At 51.2% G+C, this 26,368-nt stretch overlaps 1 protein-coding gene across 2 annotated transcripts; it reads right to left on the bottom strand.

Moving 5' to 3' along the window:
- Nucleotides 1–8,104: 8,104 nt before the first annotated feature.
- LOC117846371 (squamosa promoter-binding-like protein 18) lies at nt 8,105–13,616 on the bottom strand. Of its 2 annotated transcripts, none has more exons than XM_034727523.2 (3): nt 12,004–13,616; nt 9,388–9,518; nt 8,105–9,057 (listed from the first exon to the last, which is right to left on the bottom strand). In XM_034727523.2, exons 1-3 carry the CDS (start codon nt 12,480–12,482, stop codon nt 8,333–8,335), a joined length of 1,335 nt encoding a protein of 444 aa, XP_034583414.1. In that variant the 5' UTR covers nt 12,483–13,616; the 3' UTR covers nt 8,105–8,332. The 2 variants fall into 2 exon arrangements, with proteins under 2 accessions (XP_034583414.1, XP_034583413.1); XM_034727522.2 differs by having other exon boundaries at nt 8,105–9,075; nt 12,004–13,608.
- Between the last annotated feature and the right edge of the window lie 12,752 nt (nt 13,617–26,368).

The following is a 26,368-nucleotide window of genomic DNA, read 5'->3' as shown; positions in this document are numbered from 1 at the left end:
TTTGGAGATTAATTATGCCGCAAAGGAAACTGAAAATCACACCACATTATTATGGACATTTCTCACTTAAAATGGTGGTTCCTTTCCTGTGGAACTTCAATTATTGAATCAAATCACATTATCAGTGAAATGTTGAAAATTATTAGTGGTTATAACAGAAAGGCGTTGCGATTGATCATCCTGTTTAGTGTACTACTGCGAACATTTTTCCCCTCTAGTTTCCTTTCGGAACAACCTCAAGAAGATTACATGTGGCAACGCAAGTAGCTTACATGTGGCACGATGTATGTATACGTTATTGTTGTACCAGTACAGTAGTACACCAAACCATCATTAGCTGGTACGGTGGCCACACGGTCTGGAGCACCGAGCACGCCTAAGAACAGGAATTACAGGATCAAGTGGCCGGCCCTAACGTAACCCTGCGCAATACCGGCATACCCAGAGGGGCTAACCGGCAAACTACCGGCACCTTTCCCTGACCAAACTCATGATCAACCCGTACCGCCCGGCGCGAGGAGAACCCTGCAGTCTGCACAGTGCAGGCACCACCGGACACGCCGTCGTCCGCCGTCCGAAACCAACGGTCCGAGAGCGGGCACCCCGCCCCGCTTGGCAGGCGAGGCGATCGCCCAACGGATCGCGCGGGGTGCCGCCCGATGACGACCCCTGACGCGGGCCCCGTCCCGTCGTCCCCGATCCGAGGGATATTTCGCTGAGCTAGACGAGCGCGCCGGGCGTGGTGGCGGTGGCTGGCTGGTGTGCGCGACGTGACCGGCGGTGGGGCGCGCGTCGTGCGGGCCGAGCGGCACTACGGGGGTGCCCGGCCCTGGTGACGTGCCCCCGTCCGATGCACCACGTGTCGACCGCCGGGCCGGCTGCCGGCGATGCCTATCGAACGGGACGCCGGCCGCGGCTATGACCTTTCCTCGGACGACTCCGCCGGGCACCGTATAGCAGCAGGGCCGCGTCCGGCTTGCTCCTTCCCCAGGTGGCCAGTCGGCCAGACCCCATGCCCATGCGCGGCGCCGATGCGCGAGACGGCGGGAGCCGGTAGGCCTTGGACAGACCGGAGGGCAAAGAGGGTGCCCGGCCCGCAAGCTTTATCGCCAAGTCCCGTCGTCCGCCCGCCGAGATCGCGGTGGTGGTGGTGGCGGTCTGGTGGAGATGGGATGGGGCCGCTTGACCGCTTGCGTGCGTGCGTGTCCCTCTCGACGCTAGCTCTTCCGTTGGTTTGTTGCCTCGCAATCAATCAATGACCAATCAATCGGTCATCCTGACCTGCCGTGCCGTGGCCGTGGCGTGCCGGCGCAGCACACAACCCCGGCGCGCGGGGGCACCGTGCCGTGCGGGAGAGCGTGGAGCCCCCGGAACCCGGACGTGCCCATGGAGCCAAAGGTTGGAGAGACTTTTCGCGAGCGCGTCGTGGTGCCGGCTGGCAGCGCACGCGAGCTCGGGTGGGCTGCTTGCTCCGATCCGATGGCCAGCGGTGGGATGTTTGGCAGCATTTCACTTTAGAAAAAAATAACTTCACTCTACTGACTCCACAAAATTACAAGTCCACTTCATCAACTCCAGGAAAATATGGAGTTGTTATACATGTTTGACTGACTGCAGTTCTCCATCTCCAGAAATATAAGTACTTATTGTGAATAGTCTATTTTACCCTTCTAGAAATGGACTCACGTGTCAGTCTCTTCTCTTTTCGCCCCTCCTCTCTTCCTCCCCTTCTCTTTTCTCCCCTTCTCTTCAACGATGACCACGAATTGGAACAGCAAAGGATCGGAGAACCTCAGGCAATGGAATTCAAAACTAGGCACGGAACACTCTTTCGGTAATCATCATACGTTAATAGAAAATTCAAAGCCTCGGGCAAACGAACCAGTAGTAAACTAACTAAAATCACACATAGGCATTGTCAATGTAATTGGCATTGCCTGACCTGCTAGGGTCGTATTCTCTCATATATATAGGCAGGATACATTGAGGAGATTACATCCGAGTTTAACAACCCCTATGGAAATCACAGAGACACAGCTCCAGGAGAATCAGGACTCCTTCTATGAATAGGAAGAGATGTCTATCGTTAACACCCCCCCTCAATCTGGACGGTGTGACACTAAGTTCAGATTGTGACGTATTTGAGTAAACGCAGTTGAAGGCAACGGCTTTGTCATGATGTCAGCTATCTGATCTTTGGAGCTGATAAAGCGCACTTCAAGTTGACGGGAGGCAACACGTTCGCGAACAAAGTGATAGTCAACTTCCACATGTTTAGTCTGGCGATGGAATATGGGATTAGCCGACAGGTAGGTGGCACCAATATTGTCACACCAGAGACTAGGAGGCCGAGGTTGTGAAATCCCAAGCTCGCGCAACAGTACTTCGACCCATATGAGTTCAGCAGTGGCATTGGCAACAGCTTTATACTCTGCCTCAGTGCTCGAGCGAGAGACAGTCGGTTGTTTGCGAGAGCTCCATGATACGAGATTTGGGCCAAGAAAAATGGCATAACCACCTGTACTGCGCCGGTCATCCAGATTGCCGGCCCAATCAGCATCCGAGAACGCATGTAGTAATGATGAGCCGGATTTAGTGATGCACAATCCAAGGTCAATGGTAGCATGAAGGTAACGTAGAATGCGTTTGACGGCAGCCCAATGAGCAGTTGTGGGTGCAGAAAGAAATTGGCACACGCGGTTGACACAAAATGAAATGTCTGGTCGAGTCAATGACAAGTATTGGAGAGCCCCAACAACACTGCGATACCGTGTTGTGTCTTCAGCTGAGAGAGGATCACCAATTTTCAGCAACAATTTATCACTCGGAAGCATCGGTGTTGGAACACCATTCGAGAAGACCATGTTCGTGCGCTTCAGGAGATCTTGTATATATTTACGTTGTGTCAAGATAAGGCCAGGAGAAGTATGATGTACCTCAATGCCAAGAAAATAACCAAGACTGCCAAGATCTTTGACCGCAAAGTCAGCTTGAAGTTGAGTCAATAGGCGATCTGTAGCCGCTGTTGAGGAGCTTACAATGATAATATCATCAACGTAGATGAGAATATACATCTGAATGCCACCTCCGTTGAAGATGAAGAGAGAAACATCAGCCTTTGAAGCATGAAACCCCAATTGCAAAAGGGTGCTACTGAGATGAGAAAACCAGGCACGTGGAGCCTGTTTGAGACCATAGAGAGATTTGTCCAATTTGCAAATATAGTTAGGATGAGTTGAATCCTCAAATCCAGGTGGTTGTTTCATATATACATCCTCGTGAAGGTAGCCATGCAAAAATGCATTTTGGATGTCAATTTGCCTGAGCGACCAGCCATGAGACACTGCAAGAGATAGCAACACTCGGATGGTCGTAGGTTTGACCACAGGACTGAAGGTATCATCATAATCAATACCATATTGTTGCTTGAAACCCTTGGCAACCAACCGTGCTTTGTATCGATCAATAGAACCATCCGCTTTACGTTTAAGTTTAAAAATCCACTTGCAGTTGATAACATTGAGGCCGGCATGTGGAGGGACAAGGTGCCACGTCTTGTTCTTGACAAGCGCTTGAAATTCATCATTCATCGCGGATCGCCAAAGGGGATGTTTCATGGCAGTGATGTGAGAAACAGGTTCATCATCGGATGTCCGCACAGCAGAGTATGTGACCGTCCCATCAGTACGAATTTTTGGACGCCGAATATGGTTCTGCAATCGGGTTCCATACTGATGGGCAGGAACATGTGGTGCGCCTTGTGGAGTTGTCGTCTCAGGTTGCCCAGGCGAGGCTGGTAGAGGCACTACTGTCGAGGAAGAAGGCGGTGCAGGAGATAGCGACGACGCAGCCGTTGGTGACAACGCACCATGTGTGCTGGCAGATGGAGACCCTACTGCAGCCACTGTCTGTGCAGGAGCATCAAGAACAGGAGCCGATCCTGGTGAAGATTCAGGTGCCAGGGGCGTAGGATCTGCTACTGCTGCAACCATAGAATTACCAGGAAGCAAAGTGTACATTGGGTTAATGTTCAAATTAACACTGCCACTAGCCGGATTAACAGATGAGGTTTGGTGGGAGGGCGCAACGTTGGAGAAAGGAAAAATTGATTCATCAAATATAACATCGCGAGAAATGTAGACGCGACCAGAGTCCATGTCAAGGCATTTATATCCCTTATGAAGAGCACTATAGCCTAGAAAGACACAAGCTTTGGATCGAAAGGATAGTTTATGTTTGTTGTAGGGTCTAAGATGCGGCCAGCAAGCACACCCAAAAATGCGAAGCATGGTGTAATTGGGTGGAGCTTTTAGAAGGCGTTCTAGAGGGCACAAATTATCAATGACTCGAGTAGAGAGCCTATTAATGAGATAAGTAGCTGTGAGGAAGGCTTCGTCCCAAAATTTGAGTGGCATAGATGCATGAGCTAAGAGTGCAAGCCCAGTTTCAACTATATGGCGATGCTTTCGTTCGGCCGAGCCGTTTTGTTGATGGGTGTGAGGGCAAGAAACATGATGAGCAATCCCAAGAGTACGGAAAAATTGAGTATGAAGTTTCTGGTACTCCCCACCCCAATCAGATTGAACAAACTTAATCTTTGTGTCAAGGAGGCGTTCAGCATGAGTCTGAAATTGCAAGAAAATGCGTTGTACCTCAGTTCGATCGTGCATTAAATATATCCAAGTAAACTTGCTAAAGTCATCAATAAAGCTGATGTAATATTTGTAACCACCAGCAGATGTTGGAGCAGGGCCCCAAACATCGGAAAAGACAAGTTCGAGAGGTGAAGTAGAGCGATGAATGGCATTATTATAAGGGAGTTGGTGACTCTTGGCCAATTGACAAGCATTACAAACTGAGGAAGAAGACTCCTTAACATACGGCAAACTATGAAGACTCAAAATCGACCTGACAACTTGGATAGAAGGATGGCCAAACCGAGCATGCCACTGATTTGGGGACGCCTTGACATTGACTAGGGCCTGTTTGAAGGACTCAACATCGGAGGGCTTAATGGGATAAAGACCTGACTCACATCTTCCTTCCAGGAGGAGTTGTTTCGTTGCTCGATCCTTGATAAGAAAATAGGAAGGATGAAATTCAAAGAATATGTTATTGTCACGAGAAAGTTTATGAACTGACAAAAGGTGTTTTGATATTTCAGGTACATGAAGAACATTATTTAGAGCAAGAGGGCGAGTAGCAGTATTAATAGAACAAGAACCGAAATGCATAATGTGCAAACCTGCTCCGTTGCCTACTTGGACTGTTTCCCCACCATGATATTGTTCACGAAGTGCAAGACGATCTAAATCACTAGTGATGTGATCCGTAGCTCCTGTATCAGTGTACCAATTTGGATCAACTTTGTAGGAGGCAGTGGCGACGGCAGCATATGGTTGTTCCTCCTGATATGATTCATCCATGCGATGCCAACACTTGACGACCGTATGACCCTTACGACCACAGATTTGGCACGAAGGGCGAGCAGAGCGATTACCAGCAGGCGGTTGAGTAGGACTTCGCAGACGGCCGGGATGGGCACCACCACGGCCAGGACTCCTGCCTGTATGCGGACCGCCACGACCACGGTACGAGGACGGGCCACCGCGTCCAGCGAAATTTGCCGAGGAGCCAACATTGAGACGCATCTCAACCTGATGATGGAGTTGACGCGCCTCATATGCCAAGAGATAGGAGTAAACATCATCAATAGTAAGTGGCTCAGATTTGGTGGTCATAGACGTAACAAACGGATCATAATCCGGACCAAGACCAGCTAGGAGATATGCAATAATTTCGTCAGGGCGCAGGGGGGCACCAGCTGCAGCTAACTCAGAGGCAAGGCCCTTGATTTTGCGGAAGTAGTCAGCAGCAGAAAGATCTCGTTTCTTGGCGGTGGCGAGATCGACCCGGATCTGAACTGAGCGAGCTCGCGTGGTGGAGGAGAACATGCGTTGTAGAATGTCCCATGCCTCCTTTGCAGACAGGGCGGAAGCCACATCTTCGAGAACTTCTTCAGTCATCGACGAGAGGAGGCCGCTGAGGACCTGTTGGTCTAGATCGTACCACCGGTCATACGCCGGATTTGGTACTAGCTCGGCGCCCGCAGAAGTCGACGATGGGATAAGCTGTGGCGGCGCGGCGAGCGTTCCATCGATAAGGCCCATGAGCTTTGTACTCCGTAGATACGGAAGAAGCTGGGCACGCCATAGGGAATAATTGGTTTTGGTTAGGCGGATAGTGACCGCATGGTGGAGAGGAATAGGAGCAAAGGTTGTAGATGAGAAGGAGCTGGATATGGTGCCGGAGGTGGTGGAGGAGGAAGAAGATGAAGTAAACGACATCTTCAGAAAAAATTTCGTGGCTCTGTTACCATGTCAATGTAATTGGCATTGCCTGACCTGCTAGGGTCGTATTCTCTCATATATATAGGCAGGATACATTGAGGAGATTACATCCGAGTTTAACAACCCCTATGGAAATCACAGAGACACAGCTCCAGGAGAATCAGGACTCCTTCTATGAATAGGAAGAGATGTCTATCGTTAACAGGCATTAGGCAACAACACAGAATCAACTAGCCAGCACATGCGCGGGAACCGAAACAACAGCACGGGACGGCGAAGGAAGGCGGAACTCAAGGCGGCGCGAAGTTGTAGCTGTTGCTGTCGTTGCAGCGGCGTGGTAGCGGCCGCAACAGCGCCGTTGCTGACACTGCCCGAGGCGCCCTTGTGCTGTGCAGGCCCCACCCCGCCGGCCGCCATCTACTCGCCCTGTACCTCTCATCCCCCTCCCTCAGGAACCAGCACCCTTGAAGCCTCCTCCGGCCCTGAGCCCTCGAGTCCACCACCAGGTCACCGAGCTCCAATCGCCATCACGGCAAGCAAGCAAGCCCTGGAGACCAATCCCGTGAATGTAGCCTTAGATCAAAATTGGAACAACTGCAGGGTTCTTCTGGCTACATTGTACCAGCAGATCAGGAAGGCTTACCTTGCCAAACTGCGTTGTACTATAACCGATCGCATCTCTCAATTGGACTTGAGGAATCGTTATCGTTAGTTCGTCCTCACCTCTTCTAGTATACGTTTGTTCAGAGGCAGAACGTCTCGCCAGGCGCCAGCTACCCGCCTACCTGGCATGCGTCGACCGATCGACGACCTAAACCCTTTTCGATTCTTTAGACGAGCGAGCACATTGTGTAGTAGACGTGCCAAAGCCAAAACGACGCCGCCACCATTGACATTGCCGTCGTCCGCGGTGTTGCGAGTCGCCATCCTCCAGAGTTCCGTCGATGATACCGGTCAGACCTGATGATTGCAGCCTCCGAGAGATTGCAATGCAGCGTCGTTGCTGGCTTTCGCTGCAAGCCTGCAACAGCATGTGAACGAAGGCGCCGTTGACGCAGCACAAGTCACCGCTTGAGGGTCGACTTGACGGCTGACGCGCAGCTTTGATTGTTCTCCGGGGCTCCGGTACGGCGGTACCAACAGAGTGTGCACCTGTACCAGGCGCTGACGAGAAGGCGACGTGCGCTTCTTGCGGGTTTCTGATCTGACAGGTGCGGACAGGTGGTACACCGAATCTCTTCCTATCTTTTTTGTTTTGAGAGACTGGATGGAATCTCTTCTTATCTGGGCCAACTCATTGCAACATGTCCAGCTTCCTCCTTTGCCCACACTGGCCCAAAAAAGCCCAGCTTTCTCGGCCTGAGAAAAACGTTGGTACGCCGACTGAATTATAAAGGCCCAGTATTGCCCCATCCTGGCCCAAGCGTTCATTTGTGCCCCCACTGAACTAGAAACATGCAAGATTTCGGGCAAATTTGGCGCCTAGAAGACGCTGAACCTATCCAACCTCCGGTATTTCACATGAACGTTTGCCATTTTAAACCAAACTTGTATTGGTTCGGCTGCTATTTTACACCAATCTTATCTGATTCGGTTGATGGACAACGCGAGTTACATAGGAAGGGCAACGGATCAAGTACTTCTAACTACAAATTTGTAGAATTCACTGTTTGATTTCACGAAGATCGACACTGCTGAGTCTGTCGATGATGCTTAGGAAAACAAGAAACGTGTGCTTCCCTGAATCAGCGAGATATCGAAACGATTCCAGAAAATTTAGCACTGATCTTATGCGAGTTTTCCCCAGGTTGAACCATGAAGGCAAAACGAAGGAACGAACAAATGACTGGAGAAATAGAACGGGGGGAGCACCGGAGCAGAGAATAAACACGGAAAGAACAGGGGGAACTGATGATCGCTACAGCTGAACAGCTACACAACGCGAGAACTCGAGGTCACACTACTGGCCACCGAGAGAGGAGCTACTGCCACGAGAAGGGGAGCGACGGGGACGTCCCGTCGGAGGAGCCCTCGCCACCGACGTGGAAGATGCCGTGGTAGTTCATCTCGTGGCCGTCGGAGCTCGGGACCAGGATGGTGTTCAGCGGCTCGCCCTCCACGCCGCCGGGGCAGGCGGCGAACCCGCCGGCGCCCGCGGCGGCGGTGACGCCGCTGGAGCCGGCCTGCGAGCAGGCGAACCAGCCGGGGGAGCCGCCGAACTGGTGGTGGTGGTGCTGCTGCTGGTGCTGGTGCAGGTTGGGGACGAGGGGCTGCGCCACGGGGATGTGCTCCGTCGGCTGGACCATGCGGCTGACGTCGACGCTGGAGGAGTTGGCGGGGGATGACAGAAGAGAGAGAGCACAATCCGAGTCGAGCACGGGGGTGAGCCCGTCGGAGAAGATCTTGTTGCTGCTGCTGCTCTCGGGCGGCGGCGGCGGGGGTGCCACCGTCTTGAGGAGGGGCTGGCACGCCGTGGAGGCCTCGAGCGCCGCCGCCGCCGCGCCAGCGCCGAAGCTGACCTGGTCGCCGTCCTGGAGGAACGGGAAGCGCCGCCCTTCCTTGGAGTAGGCCGCCGCCGCCGAGCCGGCGAAGTGCGGCCTGGCGCTGAGGACCTGGTGGTGCGTGTAGTATGAGCTGTCCTCGGACTTGATGACCCCAGACCAGCTCGCCTCCGGCCTTGGAGCCGGGAATGACGAGAACCTTGTCCCTGCACTCGAAAATAAGCCTGAACGGCCGTCATGAAACAACCACGAAAATGCTACTCAAACTTTTCACAATGCATACACAGACTGCAGCATTCTGCATTGCTCCATTTTTAGTTAGTTTGATTGTACATGACTACATGCTGAGGGTGACAATGCACGGTCTCTGCTAAAGCTATATTGCTAAAGTTCAGTTTTACAGGCCAAATCAGATTTTTAGTAGTAGTATAGCTTTTATGGATGGAGTAGGCGAGTAGCTAACTATATTACAGTAGCAACTAGCACCTGAGTGACTAACATAAAAAAGGTACTCGCTGAACAAAAACGCAAAATACCTTGTTGACTCGTCATAAAGCTCCCAGAGTTCATGGTATCTGGCTGTGGCTTCCTGCGACGCCGGTTGTGCCCATCAAGCCTCTTTCTACAGCTACGCTTAGCGTCATCAAACTCTGCGAGTAAGTGAAACCTAAAGAAACAAAATTCATGATAAGAAGTCATGGTAATGAAGCCAAGGCACGCATGTAAGGAGGAGTTGCATATCCTCTAAGCATTATTATTTCAGGTTTACTAGAACTTATAATTGCTACTGGCCTACTGTAACACTGTTATGTGAAAAGGAATAGCACAAAACTGTTATATCAGGAAGTGGAAAGAAAACCAGAACTTGAATGGAGCAACATAATGGTATGATACTGACAAGTTATAGAACAGATGCATACAGCAATCTGGATTCAATGAAAGCGAGTGTTTTTATGAATAAAAATATCATGGGAATTTCAAGAAGAAACTAAAGTGATTAATATATCTCTCAGGAGTCGGGACCATCACCACAGATGTTGATGTGCACAATTTTCTGAACAAAGGCTAAGCTACAGGCTAATGCACATAAATATTTCAAAGTGGGGCTGAAATGCTACTCGTAGCCAGAGAAGCAAGATGCGCATGTTTTATTGACTCAATATTTAAAAATAGTACTCGCCTGCCTTCAAAAATAAAAGTACACTGCTGGACCACTGAGATTTCAGAATGTCAGTTAACAAATTGGTTGCATGGGACTTCATCCTTCAGCTTAGATAAAAGTTTGGCGTCCAGGACCTCTCGAGCATAGAAAAGTTGTACAACTCCTGGTGGGCAACTGGACCACGGTATAATGGTTCCAACAGATATTTGCCAGTACGGCACCCTACCAACTTGTTGGGACACTGAGGAGCACTTGATAAAGTCTGCCAAGCAGTATGGTGATCTCACTTTGCTCTACTAGGCAAGGTAATCAATCATTGGAAAAGCGGCTAGCGGCCCCACTGAATATAAAATTTTCAGAAGAAATAAGAAAAATTAACCCAAGCATTATATTTTTATTGTTTAAACGTTGCAGATGCAGAGGTAGTTGTTCAACATATCTCAAGACGTATAAAAGGTGGCACAACAACAACTAAATACAGTTCAGCGTCCTGAGGGGCTGAGACAAGGTTTTAGCTAGTACAGTACTGCTAAGATGTCAAATTTAGGGAATGGCATTTGTCTCAGATGATGGGAATTCATCATTAGTTGCATCTCTATATATTGCTTATCTAACTGTGAGCAAATCTGCAGCGCAGGCTAAACACAAGTTCAATTTCATGGCTAAGATCAGTTAAAGTTTCAGAAATAGCTCACACTAAGGCAACAAAACTACCAGAATATGCATAGAACATCCGTGGTGGATGGAAGCTGATAGTGCAACATGGTTGATTTCCAGGCGAGTTGGTTGGTTGATAAGACAAAATGGCTCCACCAACATTATACAGAAAGGATCTGCTAATTATGTAGGCCTCTCGACATGTGTATTGCCTTTCTGCATATAAAGAGCATGCTCGTTTATGGCCAGAAGATGTGGTAGGCCAGTTTCTGCCAGAAATTACATAAAGAGGTTTTATGTTCAGCGTCTTTAACCATAAAAGAGCCCCACACAACTTATGCTGCTGCGCAAAAGAATCCACGAGAAAAATGCAAGAAACATACGGATCTCATTACTAATTCAGCAAGGAAAGGTCTTCATAAAAAGTTCACATGCAACAATGGCACAGCTGGGCCTTAAAAGATTTGATAGTAGTTCTTCTCAAAGCAAAAACTGCATAGATCCTAAAGCGTGCGCCTATGCATGGTAAAGAATTTGGTCAGAAAGATCATCTACTGTGCTCCATGCTTGCTTCAAAATCTGTTCTCTTTGTTTTGTATACTAAAGAATAGAAGTGTTTCCACTCAACGATTCGATATTCGAAGTTCTCTTTCAATCTGATCCAAAATACAAATTCCAGTCCATCGCTCAATCCAAGGGGCAGGTGAAGAAGCATCAACTGCCACAAGAAAAAGGTGACTCCAGCTGATATCTTCAGCACATGAAGTGCTTCCTGGCTTTTGCCGGATAATGATTATCACCGATGGGTTAGAAAGTTGGTATGCAGAAGTAGAAAAAAGAGTAGGTGATGATTCAGGTAATACATGTTGCCAAGCTAAAGGGAAGCAGGGAAAAGACTGGGGTACGTTCATATGAAAAGGCTGAAAAGGTGGAGCCGGGAAAGGTAAAGCTGTGCATCCTTGAAACAAGACAGGCAGATATATGCTCACCTCACGTTCATCATATCTGTGATTGGGGTGACAAATTGGCAAGAATTGAAGCAAAGAAAGGGAAAGCCAGGGCCAAGGAAAGAACTGATTTGGCATTTTCACTTTTAACAAAGGGAATAATCAGCAGTAAAAAGGAAAAGCTGTGGGAAAAAAAATGACTGACGGCAATCAGTCGGTTCTTCGATTGCCTCTACCAATTTCCATGGCGACAATTCAAGCAACTGACCTTTTGTTGTTCGCCACAATCAGAATCAGGTTTGTGCAATGGGTGTTCGTGAACTTTTGCAAACTCAAGTGAATTGAGAAGGGTTGGAGTTGCTATGGGCTGGAATTGTTGTACATACCTGCTGCACTGCTGGCAGAAGCGCATCTCGCGGCCGGAGACGACGACGACGGGCGTCTTGGAGTGCGCCTCGCAGACCTTGTGGCGGCGGTGGTAGTCGCGGCACTTGCTGAGGTCGGCCTTGCACCCGTCCACCGCGCACGACGGGCACTGCGCCCCGCCTGCGCCGCCGGCGCCCGAACGCGGGCGCTTCATCGGGCTCGCGGACGGAACCACCGCCGCCGCGGCCGCCGACACAGGCGCCGCCGGCTCCTTCATCCGGTCTGCGGCGCCGAACTCGCCCAGCCCGCCGAGCTTGAGGTCGACGGAGCACTCCGCCCGGCTCGGCGCCCCGCGCGCCGATGCCGCTGCCGCCGCCACGGTCGCAATGCCCGACGCCGCCGCGGCGGGAGGCGCGGCGGCGGCGGCGATGGCCGGCACGGCGTCGTGCTCCAGCTCGGCCAGGTCCCACGAGACCGGCATCTTGAGATCCCAATCCATGGACGGAGCGCCGCGCGCGGGGGCCAGGCGAGCTCTCTCTCCACCGTCTGTTTCCTCCCGGCCACTGAGCAACAAGCAGCAGAGAGAGAGAGGCAGCCACCGCCCGTGCCCGTGGAGCTGGAGCTGGAGAGCACCCTGTGGTGTGTCGTTCACGGTCAGGACACTGGAGCGGCCGGTCTGCTGGGCTCCCCCTCCTCCCCCGTCCCACTCATCCTATAGGCCGCTCTGCCGCGGGGAGGGTGGCAGCCAACCAAGGGGAGTTATTGCCCCCGGGGGGGCACCACCACCGCAGCTCAGAAGCCAACAAATCAAGCACGGGAACAGGGCAAATGCCACAGATCGGCAGGGAGCTACCGCAGAGGGAGCTTATCCTGATAGGGAGGAGAGAGAAACCCTCGAGCCGAGCTGAGCTGTGCTGTGTGCAGGGAGAACGAGACGACGAGGTGGAGAAGCGAGCGAAACGGACGATGCCGCAGAGCTTATAGCGAGGAGAGGAAGAGAGCACACACCACCACGCCGCTCCGCAGAGGGAGACAGCAGCGAGACCACCACCACCACCGAGGACGAGGCAGGCGGCCAGTGGCCACAGGCCAGAGGAACTGGGGGGGCAGTCAGTACTTGCTCGCAGAGGCAAGTGCAGCGCAGGCGTATCAGTGTATGTGGAGGGAGGGAGAGCTATATCACCTCAGCTCAGGCGCTCAGCTATGGGGACTCCCAACTCGACTCGAGTCAGCCCAGGGCAGCTGGGGGGAGATCAGCCTCGCTTGGCGGTGTGGAGTGGACACACTCCCACATCCCCATATCATACCACCAATTTTATAACACTACTTTTTCGCATGGATTTTGCTTGCTGCATAGCCTGCATAGGAGTATTTGCTTTGCAGTCGCAGCCCAGCCATTGATCAGGCCATCATCAACCCCTGACAGGGATTCTAAAGGCGTGGCTCGGGGTGGGGCAATCAATATAATGGCGGGGCCCGCGCGCGCGGGGGCCGGGGGCGGCACCAGGGCCATGTTCATCCTTTAACAACAGCATGGAACCCTTGCGCTTCGCCTCGCAATTATTGGGGTGAGCGAGCGAGGGGTTGGTTTGGTTTGGTTGCTTTGCTTTGCCTTTTGTTCTGGCCCGGATGCATGGAGGAGAGGAGAGGGCATTACTTTTTCTTGGCTTCTTGTTAGCGAGGTTTGGTGAGTGGGGGAGCGGGGTTTATCGGTGCTTTTTTTTTCCCCTTGCACAACAGTGGGGTTTTCACTGTGCTTCCACTGGGGATTCCGATGAGCGAGGTGTCTACGAAATATTTTGCTGGAAGCTCCTGTTGAGCATGACGGCTCTGGGGCTACTGTGCTAAAATAGTGGGTTTCTGGGGGTTGGATTGTTTGGAAAGTAACGCTGGTTTCCTCGGAGGAAATGGCTACACTTCTTTTCTGTTGGATGGTCTGTTAAACATGATTGCTAAAATTGTTCACGAGGGTGGGTTTGATTGTTTGGAAAGTAATGCTAGCTAGATATTTCCTTCTTGTTTGTAAGATAGTCAAGCATTTTGTTGGCTGATTGCGACTAACGTAGATTTTCTAATCGTATAGTGTTGTGAATAGCTAGTGAATAATTGAACATGATTTTGTGCAGTGGCACATAGAAAGTCCGAAATGCAGATGACTTGTTTTACTAGGTTATTTCAGTTTCAAATGCAACATTGTCACATTGTTTATCAATCCATTTTCCTTGTAGAACCTGGAAACAACCCCAATTCTAATTGAACTTAATGCATTTCTTTAAAAGATCACCGTGGAAATATGACTTTAATGCGCATCTCGTTTAAAACAAGTTTTATAGTATTACTTATTTACTATAAGGATGTAAAGCTGCATGCAAGAACCGTTTTAGGTTGTATACGTTTTAGGTTGTATACTTTATACATATTTGTTCGGCTAATTTTTTTTAATGTGCTAAGCATGTTTTTCATTAAGAAGAAGAGAGTTTGTTTACAAGAAGAAAAAAGAAGTGTACAGTCCGAAAGAAGCAAAATGAACAACAAGAACAACCACACTCAACTCCTGACCTCTAACAGCCCGGCTAACCCTACAAAGCCCGCCAAAGCCCAAAGCCTTGCCTCCTCCAGAATGGCGGGAGCCAACGCCGCTCGCTATAGAGCGGATCGGTCATGCACCCGACAGTTCCATTCCCACCACAACAACCAAGCGACCAACCAAACCAGGGTATCAAACCCTTTCCGACATGGTTTAGGCACCCTCTTTCGAGATTGTAGCCACCATGAAGCGACCGCACCTTCCTCTTGGAGCACTAATGTTTGGAGGTTTACATAACAAAAAGTGCGAAACCACATTTCCCGACTATGTACACAACCGGTGAGCAAATGATCTATAGTTTCCACCTCTTATGCACACGAGCACAATCATCTCTATCACGGAGCCATGGCGACGGAGACGGTTAGAAGTCCAACAATGACCATGTAGAACGAGCCATCCGAAGAACTTGCATTTACCCAGGGCCTGAACTTTTCAAAGTTGTTGCGCCCCCAGGAGATGCGAGCTGCCCAGGAAAAGTGCTTTATAAGCAAAAGCGGAAGAGAACTCCCTAGATGGCGACCACCTCCATATGAACTTGTCTGGCGACCAATTTAAAGTCCAACCTTGAAGCAAATCCCATATCCTCAGGTATTGCAGAACGACCTGTATCGTGAGAACATATGAGATGTTGTTGATCCAACGTTGATCGGCCAGCCCCTCATGCACTGTGCGCTTATTCCTTATGCATGGTGGTACGGTTGCCCAAAGTTTTGGCGCCAGAGATTGGATACAACAACCGTTGATCCAACGGTCTGACTAAAACAAGGCTCTATCGTTGTTACCCACCACGACTATGATAGAGGCATCAAATAAGGCTTTTGATAGTCAGCAGGTTGGGAGTCGATAGCCTCTCCACGTCCTCGTATCATCCGTTTGCACAAGCCACATCCAGCGCATTCTAAGCGCCAAGCCTATCAGCTGTAAGTTTGGGATGCTAAGACCTCCGTAGACAGTAGGGCATGAGGCGTTAACCGAGGCGACCACACATTTCCCACCAGAAGCGACCTCAGTATCGCACCACATGAATCCCCTGATCAAGGTTTCAATAGTCTTAACTGCCCAAGGGGAAATAGCTGTGGCCATAGAAATGTGCACTGGGATCGCACATAGAGTAGACTTCACTAGAGTCAGACGCCCGCTTTTATTAACCAGCCTCCCTTTCCAGGCGGGTAGGCGCTTAGTGACCTTATCGACCAGCGGTTGTAGCGAGGACTTAGGCAACATGCGAATCGATAGCGGAACGCCCAAGTATGTACAAGGGAATTCCGAGGTTTGGCACCACAAGGTTTCCTTGGCCAGGTTAATATGTTCGTCAGAGCAGTTGATGGGGAACATTTGACTTTTTGAGTAGTTAGTAGATAAGCCGGTAGCCTTTTCAAAGCAAGTCAAGATCTCCATGACGACCGCGAGGTCTTGTTCTGCCGGTGTGAGAAACAAAACCACATCATCCGCATAGAGTGAAGTCCTATGTCTGATGTTAGTGCCTAGCGTGTCGAGAAGACCCCTTTCCTCCACTAAGTTGATCATGGAATTGAAGCATTCCATCATAAGTACAAAGAGCATCGGGGAAAGGAGGTCCCCCTGCCTCAGCCCGCGACCATGGCAAATCCTCCTCCTAGGGACACCATTGAGAAGAACCTTGGTGCTTGCCGTGGAAAGCAACATGGAGATCCAGTTAGTCCAAGTTCTTGGGCATCCTACTGCCTTCAGTAGTTCCAAAAGGAAGACCCAAGAGACCCAGTCATAAGCCTTTGCCAGATCAATCTTAAAAATTATCTTGGGCATCTTTTTTGAAGCTAAAGTCTTCACTGTACCCTGGACGTATTGGAAGTTATCTTGAATTTGACGACCTTTGATAAAAAGCACTTTGGTTAGGTGATATTAAGTGACCTAAATTCGTAGCAAAACGATTAGCCAAAACTTTGGAGAAAATTTTGCCAAAGCTATGGATGATACTTATGGGACGGTAGTCGCCCAGGCAGGATGGGTCATTTTTCTTAGGAAACAATGTTAGTAGTGCGTCATTCAATTGGTAGAAGCTTTGGCAGTCCATTGATGAGAGGGCATCAAAAGCCTTGATAATGTCCCCCTTGATGATCGGCCAAGCCGTAGTATAGAAGTGACCAGTAAATCCATTCGGGCCGGGGGCCTTATCCGGAGGCATTTCTCTAATGACATCCCATATTTCAGCTTCCGTGAACGGGCTGCCTAAGTTAGAAAGATCTAGCGGGGGGAGGCCAAGGGTCCTGAAGTTGAGAGTGCATGTCCTGTTGTAAGAGGTGCATAGAATCCCCTCAAAGTAGTTGAAGGCTGCCTCTGCCTTCTCTTCCTCCCCCATAAGAATGACCCCATCCACCTCCAGCGAAGTAATGTGATTTTTCTGTTGATGATGATTTGCATGGAGATGAAAGAACTTGGTATTAGCATCACCCTCATGTAGCCACCGCATGGGGGATCATTGGTGAGCGATGGTGCGTTCCAGGGAGGTGAGCCCAAGAAATCTAAGCTTGAGGAAGCGGCGAAGAGCTTGCTCAACCGAGGATAGCGACCTAAGGTCTTAGCTGCTTCAATGCAGAAAATAACCTCCTTAGCAACCTGAATCTGAGTGCGGATGCTGCTGACCTTTTTGGAGCTCCATCGCTTCAACTCCTTCGCCGTCTCACACAGAAAGTTATCGATGTTGCACAAGGGATCAACACAAGGCCTCAGCCGCCCCCATGCCATGGACACCGCCTCCGCGAACCCCTCGAACTGCGGCCAGAAGGATTCAAACCGGAACCGTCGCTTGGGGTGAACGGCATCATCAAACTATAGAAGCAAGGGGGCGTGGTCAGAGCATCGGGTCGCAAGTGCTTGAGGAGAGCACTTGAGGAAGCAACATTCCCAGTCGACAGACACGAAGACACGGTCAATACGCTCAAGTGTCTGATACGATCTTTCGTTACTTCAAGTGAAGAGATGACCATGTAAGAAGAGTTTCTTAAGGTCCAAATCATTAAGGAATCTCCAAAAATGACCCATTATGTGTCTTGAGAGGCGACCATTGTTTTTGTCAGCCGCCTGGTATATTAAATTAAAGTCCCCGCAAAGGACCTACGGGCCATCTAAAGTTGCCCTAAGGGATCATAGCTCGTTAAGGAGAGCTATCTTCCCTTCATCATCCTGAGGTCCGTAGATAGACGTAAGCCACCAAGATTGCATCGAGCTGGAGCAAAGGGCGACCCTTGCCATTACTGAGTTAGCGCCTAGGGATGTGTTGGTGATCGACCAAACATTAACATTCCAGGCAATTAAAATACCCCCATGGGTGTGGGTGGCGTTAAGTGCGACATAGTCGAAATCAAGACCAAGCATATCTAAAATAAGTGTATCAGTTACAGAGTTAAGTTTAGTTTCTTGAAGACAAAGAAGGGAGATCTTCTCCAACCTAAAAGGCACATGGACCACCATGCACCCAACTCGACGATTCAAGCCGTGCACATTCCAAACCACCATATGTTCATTCATAGTTATAGATACAACGACCAACCTAAACAAAGGACTACGCTGGGCGCCGCCCACTGACTGCCGGGTCCTACGGGAAGATCTCTCTAGTAGCCGCCTACAGGTCCTTATCCTCTAAGATGCAATAGTATGCAGGACCCTCAAACTTGCCACCAAACAACTCCTGTATTGCTTTACAATGATCGTCCGAAAGCCTGACCGCAAACAACCTCAAGTACTCCTAAAAGGAGGAAGTGTCAGGCCCCTCATCGTTCCCAAGGATGCTGAGACGCCTTATGATTACGTTCTATGCCGCTGTGGTTGGGTTGGACCCACGTCCCCTGGAGAGAGCCACAATGCAACTGCCGCGGCGGGCGATGAAGCCGATGGGTGGCGCCTTAGCACGGCGCACGTGCGGCTTGATCAGGACGACCGACCGAGGAGGCGACCGCTGTAGGGAGGAGCAGAAGTGAGCGACCAGCTCCCACAAACTCCCCGACGAAGCCCTCCTGGTGGTGTTGATGTTAGTCAGGTCGACCAGAAGGGGCGGGGATACGGGGCTGGCCACCACGTCATCTGTCCGCAAGTAGGGGGCCGGTTCCGCCACGATACGATTTGAGGATGGGGAGGCAGCTAGAACCGATTGGGAGGGAACCTCCACCTCGAGGAAGCGTACTGCCTCCAGAGCTAGGCAGCAGTAGAAAGGCGCTCCTGGCCATTGGTAGATGTCGTGAAGAGAGAGAAGAGGTGACCAAAAATGACATATACTGGAACAGCTGCAGCAACGACCATGGTAGTGCAGTTAGTGAGGTTGGCCTCGCATGTCATCGGGTCAAAGTGCCTTACGGGAGGCGCATCCCGTGACGTAGCAAACTCTGGTTCCCGGAACGGTGGCAAGTTGGGGACAGGTCTCCGCTGCCTCAACTGCCACACCAGGATGGACATCTTCGATACCCGTGTCCTCGCTGGGTCGCGACTGACGCGCTAAGCTGCGCCTGTGGTGTTGCCACAGACCGTGAAGACCTGGAACTCCCGCCCATGGTGCTGGGCGGGACGAACGGTGCCGCGGAAGCAGAGAGATCCACCGCAGTGGTTCGGCATGGCCCAACAAGTGTGTGAATTCCCTACAAACCCCATGTTGGGAAGGAACATGGCCATCGAGGAGGCAGCGGCATAGCGACCTGTGCACCAAAAGCCAGGCAGTCGAGAAGTCGCGCCCCACTACCACCTCCCTGAGATCCACCAAGGGCACCGGGGAGGGCACCGGATGCTCTAGATGGGGCACCACCAGCATGGCCATTGCTACCGGCGAAACTCGCGCTAGGAACAGCAACCCGGCACGGCGCACCACCATCCCTGCCAGCGACCAAATTTCCAGCCGACCGCAAGTCCTCCAGTTCAAGGATGTTGATGATGGCCTTGTAATGAAGACAAGGCTGGTCATTGGGCCTGGTGGCTAGGATCGGAGTCACCATGACCTTCTCCAGGGGCAATAGATCCGGGTGGATACAGCCCACGGTGACCTTGAACTCCTTAAGCGTAGCCTTGGATTCAGTTTCCGGAGCCATAGCGATGATGTTACAGGAGGAGCCAAGGATCTCCTGCGTTGTGCTCTGTAACCACAAGTGAGTAGGAACACCGACCAAAGCGACCTGCAGCCTGAAATCCATGGAAGCCGCACTAGCCCAAACCTCACGTCGCCATCGCTTGAAGACGAGCCTAAGCCCATCTTGAGGGACCGGGGCACGTAGCACCTGAAACATAGTGATGGATTCTATGAAGATGACCAGAAAATCCTCCGAATAGTGCGGATATACCAAGAACAACCCAGGCTCGACTCCAAAGCGTGACTCAAAATAGACTTTCACATTAGGTGAAGAGGTGCAAGGCTAAGAACCAGCAACCACGGCGACCAAGGCCCTCCCAAGCGCCACCTCATTAGCATTGATCTCCATGGTGCGGGGAATCACCCAAAGCTCCACCCTGGGTTGCCTGCTTGGATGACTTGGTGGAGGAGGTGGTGTAGATGCGACCGTAGCGGGGGCAGCGCCGGGATGAGAGAATGTCGGGGCAGCCGGTGAAGGAGGTGGCGAGGAAGTGGGGCACTCAGTGTCGGAACCTGTGGTCGTGGACCCCGACAGCGAGGAACCAGGATTGAAAGTCCCTTTGTGCCTCGCCTGGCACCAATGTGGGGGTTGGCCGCGGGGATCCACCTCCTACGTCGGCAGATGGAGGAGCGGCAGTGACCCCCGATGTTCCCTCGGTGCATCCCGAAGTGGAGCTGGTCCCCTTCCACGACCTAGAGCCGCAACGACCTGGTCCTCCCCTCGCCACGGAGGAGCGGCCCAACGACCACCATGCTGGAACCGGGGTAGTGGGCAATCCTCCGCCATGTGGCCGACCACATGACATCTGAAATAGCGAGTCGCACTGGGGCAATGGGTCGCCACATGGTCCCCCGTGAAGCAGTTGAAGCACCTACCAACAAGGTCCACCGACACCGGGCGGCGAGGTCGTGGCGGCGAGCGCGATGGCCTCCTCTTCCGTGGCCCCGCGACCTTCCACCCATCCTCTGCCAAGGTAGCGATAGTGTGTGCAGGGGCTCCACGCCAAGCGTCCGCCATGAACCCCGTAGGTGCCAGAGGAGCGGCTGGCGAAGGGGAGCAAGGCCGACTCAAACGGAAAGGTGCCGCCTTGGAGGACCCCGCTCCCAACCGGAAAGGTGCCGCCTTGGAGGACCCCGCTCCCAACCGGAAAGGTGCTGCCTTGGAGGTCCCCGCTCCCACCTAGCACACCGGCGAAGGCGGCGGGGAGGGGGCAGGGGTGTAGCGAGCGGTAGAGGCAGGGAAGACGGTGGCTGCTCGCACGCCAGAGGAGGAGGAGATGTCGACCGTCGCCGCGTCGAGGTAGGGGGAGCGACCAGGAGTCCCCGCCGGAGGAGGGCCGGCGCGCCGTAGGAGGATGGGGGACGAGGATGGTGTCCGCTCGAGGACGGGGACTCCAGATCCGCGGAGGACCTCACTGAAGGTTGGCGAGGGAGAGCAGCCCGCCATCGATAGAGAGGCGGAGGCCGGCGACCCGGAGGCGGAGAAGGCCCAAAGGTCCCTCGCGGAGGGTATGGAAGGCCCCACCTCCGACGACCCTGGCCCCGGCGACATCCTCGCCCTGTCAGCGCTGGGGGAGGAGAAGGTGGGAGGGAGGAGGTGAACTTCGCCAGCTCCAGATCTTGGTCGAGCTCACTCAGATCCAGCATGGGGCAGCGCGAGAGGGGGGAGGGGCGGGTTGGTGGCCGCCGGTGGGAGGCTTTGGGCGCCGGGATCGGAGTGGTCACCGGCGAGGGAGTGGAGACTTGCACTCACACCTGACTTTTCATTTGTTGAGCTTCTTTAACAAGCTCCTTCTCGTTCGGCTAATCAGGTGGCCGCCTTAATAGGCCTCTCTTTTTTTAGAACTCTTAATATGCCTCTTCACGTCCCTAATAGCTGTTTCATGCCTAGTTCATGCGTTTGATCTCCAAACAATATTGTATGAAAAATATTCGATCTCTGCATCGACAAAGAGATATATTCAATTACCTTTACGCTTTTCGCGAACAAGTACAGTTAGCAATATCTCATCCACAAAGTCCAAAAAAATAACAAGACCACACAATCTGACGCCATAAAAAAAATCCCCGCGCAAACTTGCACTTGAACACTTGTTTAATAGTATACTTCAGCCTCCCCAAATCCAAGATTCCGGCATGTTCGAACTGCATCTCCAGATATCCCTGGTCCATTTTTTCTGCTGGGCCTCCTCTAATAGTACGAGCCTATAGCTCTAAGCACTCTAAGAGACAACCTTTTCAATAATCTACTTTTTACATATAACTCATAATATGAATAACTCCACGTATCATCCCCACGTAATCTTGATCAAGAGATAGCTCTTCTCTCTCCTGTTAAAATATGATAAAATATTTTTTGAGCTAGAAAAGGAGAGTTGGTCCACGCATGGTCCATTTCCCATGACAAGCACATTTTTCTTTTATCAATTATAAACAAACCATAGGATTGTTTCTTGTACATTGTCGCCCCATGTGGCACCACCCCTTCCTGAGAATGCGGTGGTTTTGTGTATGCACTGGAGGAAAGAAAAGGGGTTTTGGGAGTGCATGTGGCAGATCTGTTCAGAAGGGAATCTGTATGTGGCAGCCTGATTTGTGGCCTCAGGATATCAGGATATGGCGCTGGTTGGTTTGTTTGTTTGTTCCTTTTGGGTGTTGGGGACTTCTCGTGTGCATAGGATCTAATGGCTCTATAAAAAGGAAAGAATGTAAGGATGATAGGTGAAAGATTGCACTACCATGATAGGGCACCTTGTGGCCTTCGTTACTTTCGCGAAACATAGGTGGGAGCTGCAGGGAATGATTGGTCGTATGATGCTCCCTTCTTTGCCCCTCTGTTGCTTTTTGTTCTAGTTTGCCTTGTGCATAACTAGTATTAAAACAGCATTATGCCACAAAAGCATGCTACTCTAAAAAAAGGCATTGAGTGTTTCCAAAGTGTTGTGGCTTAGTACCAACAGTACCTTAGGATACGTGTGGCTTTGGACACCATCAATTATTTGTGATCCCTAGAATGGATTCCTATGCCATTTCCACATTATCTTGAACACATTATCACATCCACCTGCAGCGTTTGAGGAGTGCCCCAACCCCTTGCCTTTTCCGTTGAGCAATGGTTGCAATTCTGAGCGAAACCGATGTGATGTTCCTGATGACAGCTGGGCAAATGAGCCAGCAAGGTGTAGGGGCAGAGAGAGTACAGAAACAGTAAGGCATGGGAGGAGGAGGATGAAGAAAGGGGTATGATGGTCATTTCGTCCTTAGAAATTAACTTCAAGATGTTCTTGCAACTCATACTGTAAAAATCATTGTAAGTTTTTTTTATAATTTTTTTTGTAATTGTAGCATACATTGAGTAGGTACGCAAACTCTTCGAATATAACTCACCTAATGTGTTCTCGAAACCAGGCTCCAAATAGGAGGCTTGAAACACGAGTTCCTACCATGGCAACCATGTGAAAAATCATCGATCGGTTTCCTGCCAACCAAACAAGAGGCCGTGCGTGTTTCACGCAAGTCTTCCACCCTTGACAAATGCCTGCCTCTTCCAGATGACCTTTCATGCTTTTTTGACATTGAAACCCTTGGGATTTTGACGCACATTCTTGATGTGACCATAGGTTGCAAATATATCTTTGCACGTCTTTATTTGACCTGAGAAAACACAAGTACAGTAGCGTGATGGTAAAACATGGCCTGTAACAGGCTCGCGTATAGTGGTTTGATCGTCAGGTCACCTGATTGTGAACAAGCTCAGGGAAGTCGATCGCGTCCACAAACGCGAGCAGGGCTAGCACAAGGAGCTGATTGCCATGCATGCGTGTGAAGATAATGCAGCTGATGATGCTGACCGTCAAGGCATGAATGTGCTCGTCTGTCAACTGTTAGACCGTCAGTGTCCTATTGTTGTTGGAGCTTGGAGGTGTGTTGTGATTGTAAGCATCATGGATTACTGGGCAGGCAGTGCAAGCAACTTGATTATTAGCAGCCAGAATTAACGCAGCTATACGGGAAAAAAAAAAGGGACGTTGAACTATTAATTAGCACGGAACGGAGATCGTCTCCATTTATACGCACGTACCGTACGTGCTCTACGGTTGGTGCCTGTTCAGAGCCGCGGGCAACATTCAGAACAGTACGCGAGCAAATCAAAGCGCCAAGCCTCGCGTTACAAGTAATTTGCCCCCTTTTCGACTGAGAGGTCAGTGCCACCTCGTTCTTGTTTTGTAACTGTCTGATCGATGAGCGAGTAGTAACATCTTCATCAAAATCTTAAATCTTACCCACGCCGTCTAAAAATGTGAGAGCCTTCCTTTACAAGTAGCATTTAATCCCATCCTGACTAGTAGCCAGCGTGGAATCGACAAATCCTTCGCGAGCTTCCTGAACAACCTCTCGACATTGTTGGACAGAAATCCTCAGAATTAAAAAGGAAGCTAGGTTACTGTACATGTAAAGAGAGAGAGAGAGAGAGAGGCCCACACAGTGGCGGCAGTAAATTTCAGTTCAGAGCAGTGGTGGATCCTTTTTCTTCTTCCCTGGCGCGAGGGGTAACAGTAATCAGAAAAGCATGGCGCCAGCAGCTACGTCTAGGAGAATAGGAGGCAGCGGCAGAGCAGGAGCTACGGCGATGAGGCCGCGAATGAGCGTGGAACCACATGCACTGCACCGATGGGGGACGAGGGGAGGGAAGGAAGGGAAGCACGGCGAGGCGGGTGTGGGATCCCAAGTCATGAATGGGCAGTTGGATTGCTTCCTCCCACTGTGCAGGAGACAGACGGCTCCTGTTGGCCTTTATTGTGCCCCATCCTGCCATCCATCCATCCATCGGTGATGGTGGAGGAGCGCAGCGCAGAGGTGGTGGTGAGTGTGGGTGTGTGAGCAGGACCACACGCCTCAGCTGAACTAGCTGCTGCTGTGTTAGATGGACGGCGATGATAGTTGTGCTTGTGGCCTTGTGAGAGAGTGACAGTGAGAGGTTGGGGTGAGAAACTGGAGAAGGATCACGACATGAGTGCCATGTTTTCCTACCCTTCCTCTTCCCTTTCTTTCTTTTTCTCCCAACGCCGGCGCGGATTAGACCGTCACGACAAGCGGCTCTTTTCACACGAGAAAGATAAACCTGTACAGAACCAGACAAACACGACGACATCACCGGCTAAAGGAACTCCAGCCAGCCTCATCGTTCTCCCCGAACCGTCGCCGTCGGGGCCCACGCGCCAGCGACACGGAAGGAATGGACGGGCCAAGCCGAAAACGCCTAGCACACACAGAGCAGGCCACCTTTTTCACCTCTCTGCTCTCGACGGCGACCCGGGAAGAATCGACGGCTCGGTACTTGGCTACTTGCGTTACATCGCGGGGGAGGAGGAGGTATCCTGCGTCGCCGTCGCCCGCCAGTCCCGGCTACAGGGAGCGGATCGGAGCTTCGATCCGATCGGACCCTCTGCCCCCGTGTGTGGCCTCTGGCCGCGGGGTCTCCTCTCGGCGCGGCGTCTTGGCCGAAACAGTGGGCGGGACCGCGACGGCTCGGCCGGGGTCGCTGTCGGGGCACATTGCGCGCCCGGCGGAAGACGACGGCGGCGGCGGCGATGGGCTGTGCCTGACCTTTGTGGATCACCAACTAGTGGGTGGGTGCTCTCCGGCTTCAAGGGCCGGCGAAGAGGCGTGCCGAGAGGGGGCTTCCTCTCCAACTGTACCGGGAGATTACGGTCTGCAAGTACTCCAGCGGTTTTATTAGCGAAAATCTCTGCAAAATTTATGGCGTCGTCAAGTCCTCTGCGTAGCAACGGAAGTCACGCACGCGGCATGATTTTTTTTGTTTTCACGGTTCGGATGCGATCGTGAACCAAATTTCTCCAGTCTTTTTTTCCCCTCACATGTTCATATTATGAAAAAAAAAGTACTTGGTAATTTCTTCATATCCTGCTTTTCCTGTAGCGCCTTCTAGCCTAGGGCCACATGCGTGTGTGCCAGAGATTGCACGCTGACTCACTGCGCGCGCCTGGCAAGCCAAAACAACACACGCAACAAGACAAGCGGCGGCGATTTACCATACCGTGCCGACAGCCGAGCCTGTCTGCCCCTTTGGGGTGTGCCGTCCTCCCTGATAGCCCTGTAACTATTTTATTTACGGATTTACCCACCTACTCTACCGGCCGTCGGACTTCGGATGCTTGGCAGCATGACGTCATGCAAAAAGGAAAGAAAGCTTTCGCCGTGATGACGTTATCCCTGCAATCTGGATAGCTCGCGGCTGCTTCTCTCGTTGGGTCAAAAAGGCTATGGGTCAATCGCGATCACTAGTAGTCTCGTCAGCCAACCAAAAAAAAAAACATGTGACAAAGCATGGCAAACGCGCACCGCCACAAGTCATCTGGCAAGCAAACAAAACCAGGGAAATCCACGAATCCCAAGCACAAACCACCTCGATGTCGGGCCTGTTTGGATGATACGTCCAACTTTAGAACATGGCACATCGAATGTTTAGATATAAACTAATTAGAAGTATTAAATATAATTTAATTATAAAACTAATTGCACAAATGGAGTCTAATTCGCGAGACGAATCTATTAAGCCTAATTAGTCCATGATTTGACAATGTGGTGCTACCGTAACCATTTGCTAATGATGGATTAATTAGGTTTAATAGATTCGTCTCCCGAATTAGTATCGGGGTTCTACCGTTAGTTTTATAATTAATTCATA

This window comes from Setaria viridis, chromosome 2, assembly GCF_005286985.2.
Source record: "Setaria viridis chromosome 2, Setaria_viridis_v4.0, whole genome shotgun sequence".
Lineage (NCBI taxonomy): Eukaryota > Viridiplantae > Streptophyta > Magnoliopsida > Poales > Poaceae > Setaria > Setaria viridis.
This window is presented reverse-complemented; position numbering and strand designations above follow the sequence as displayed.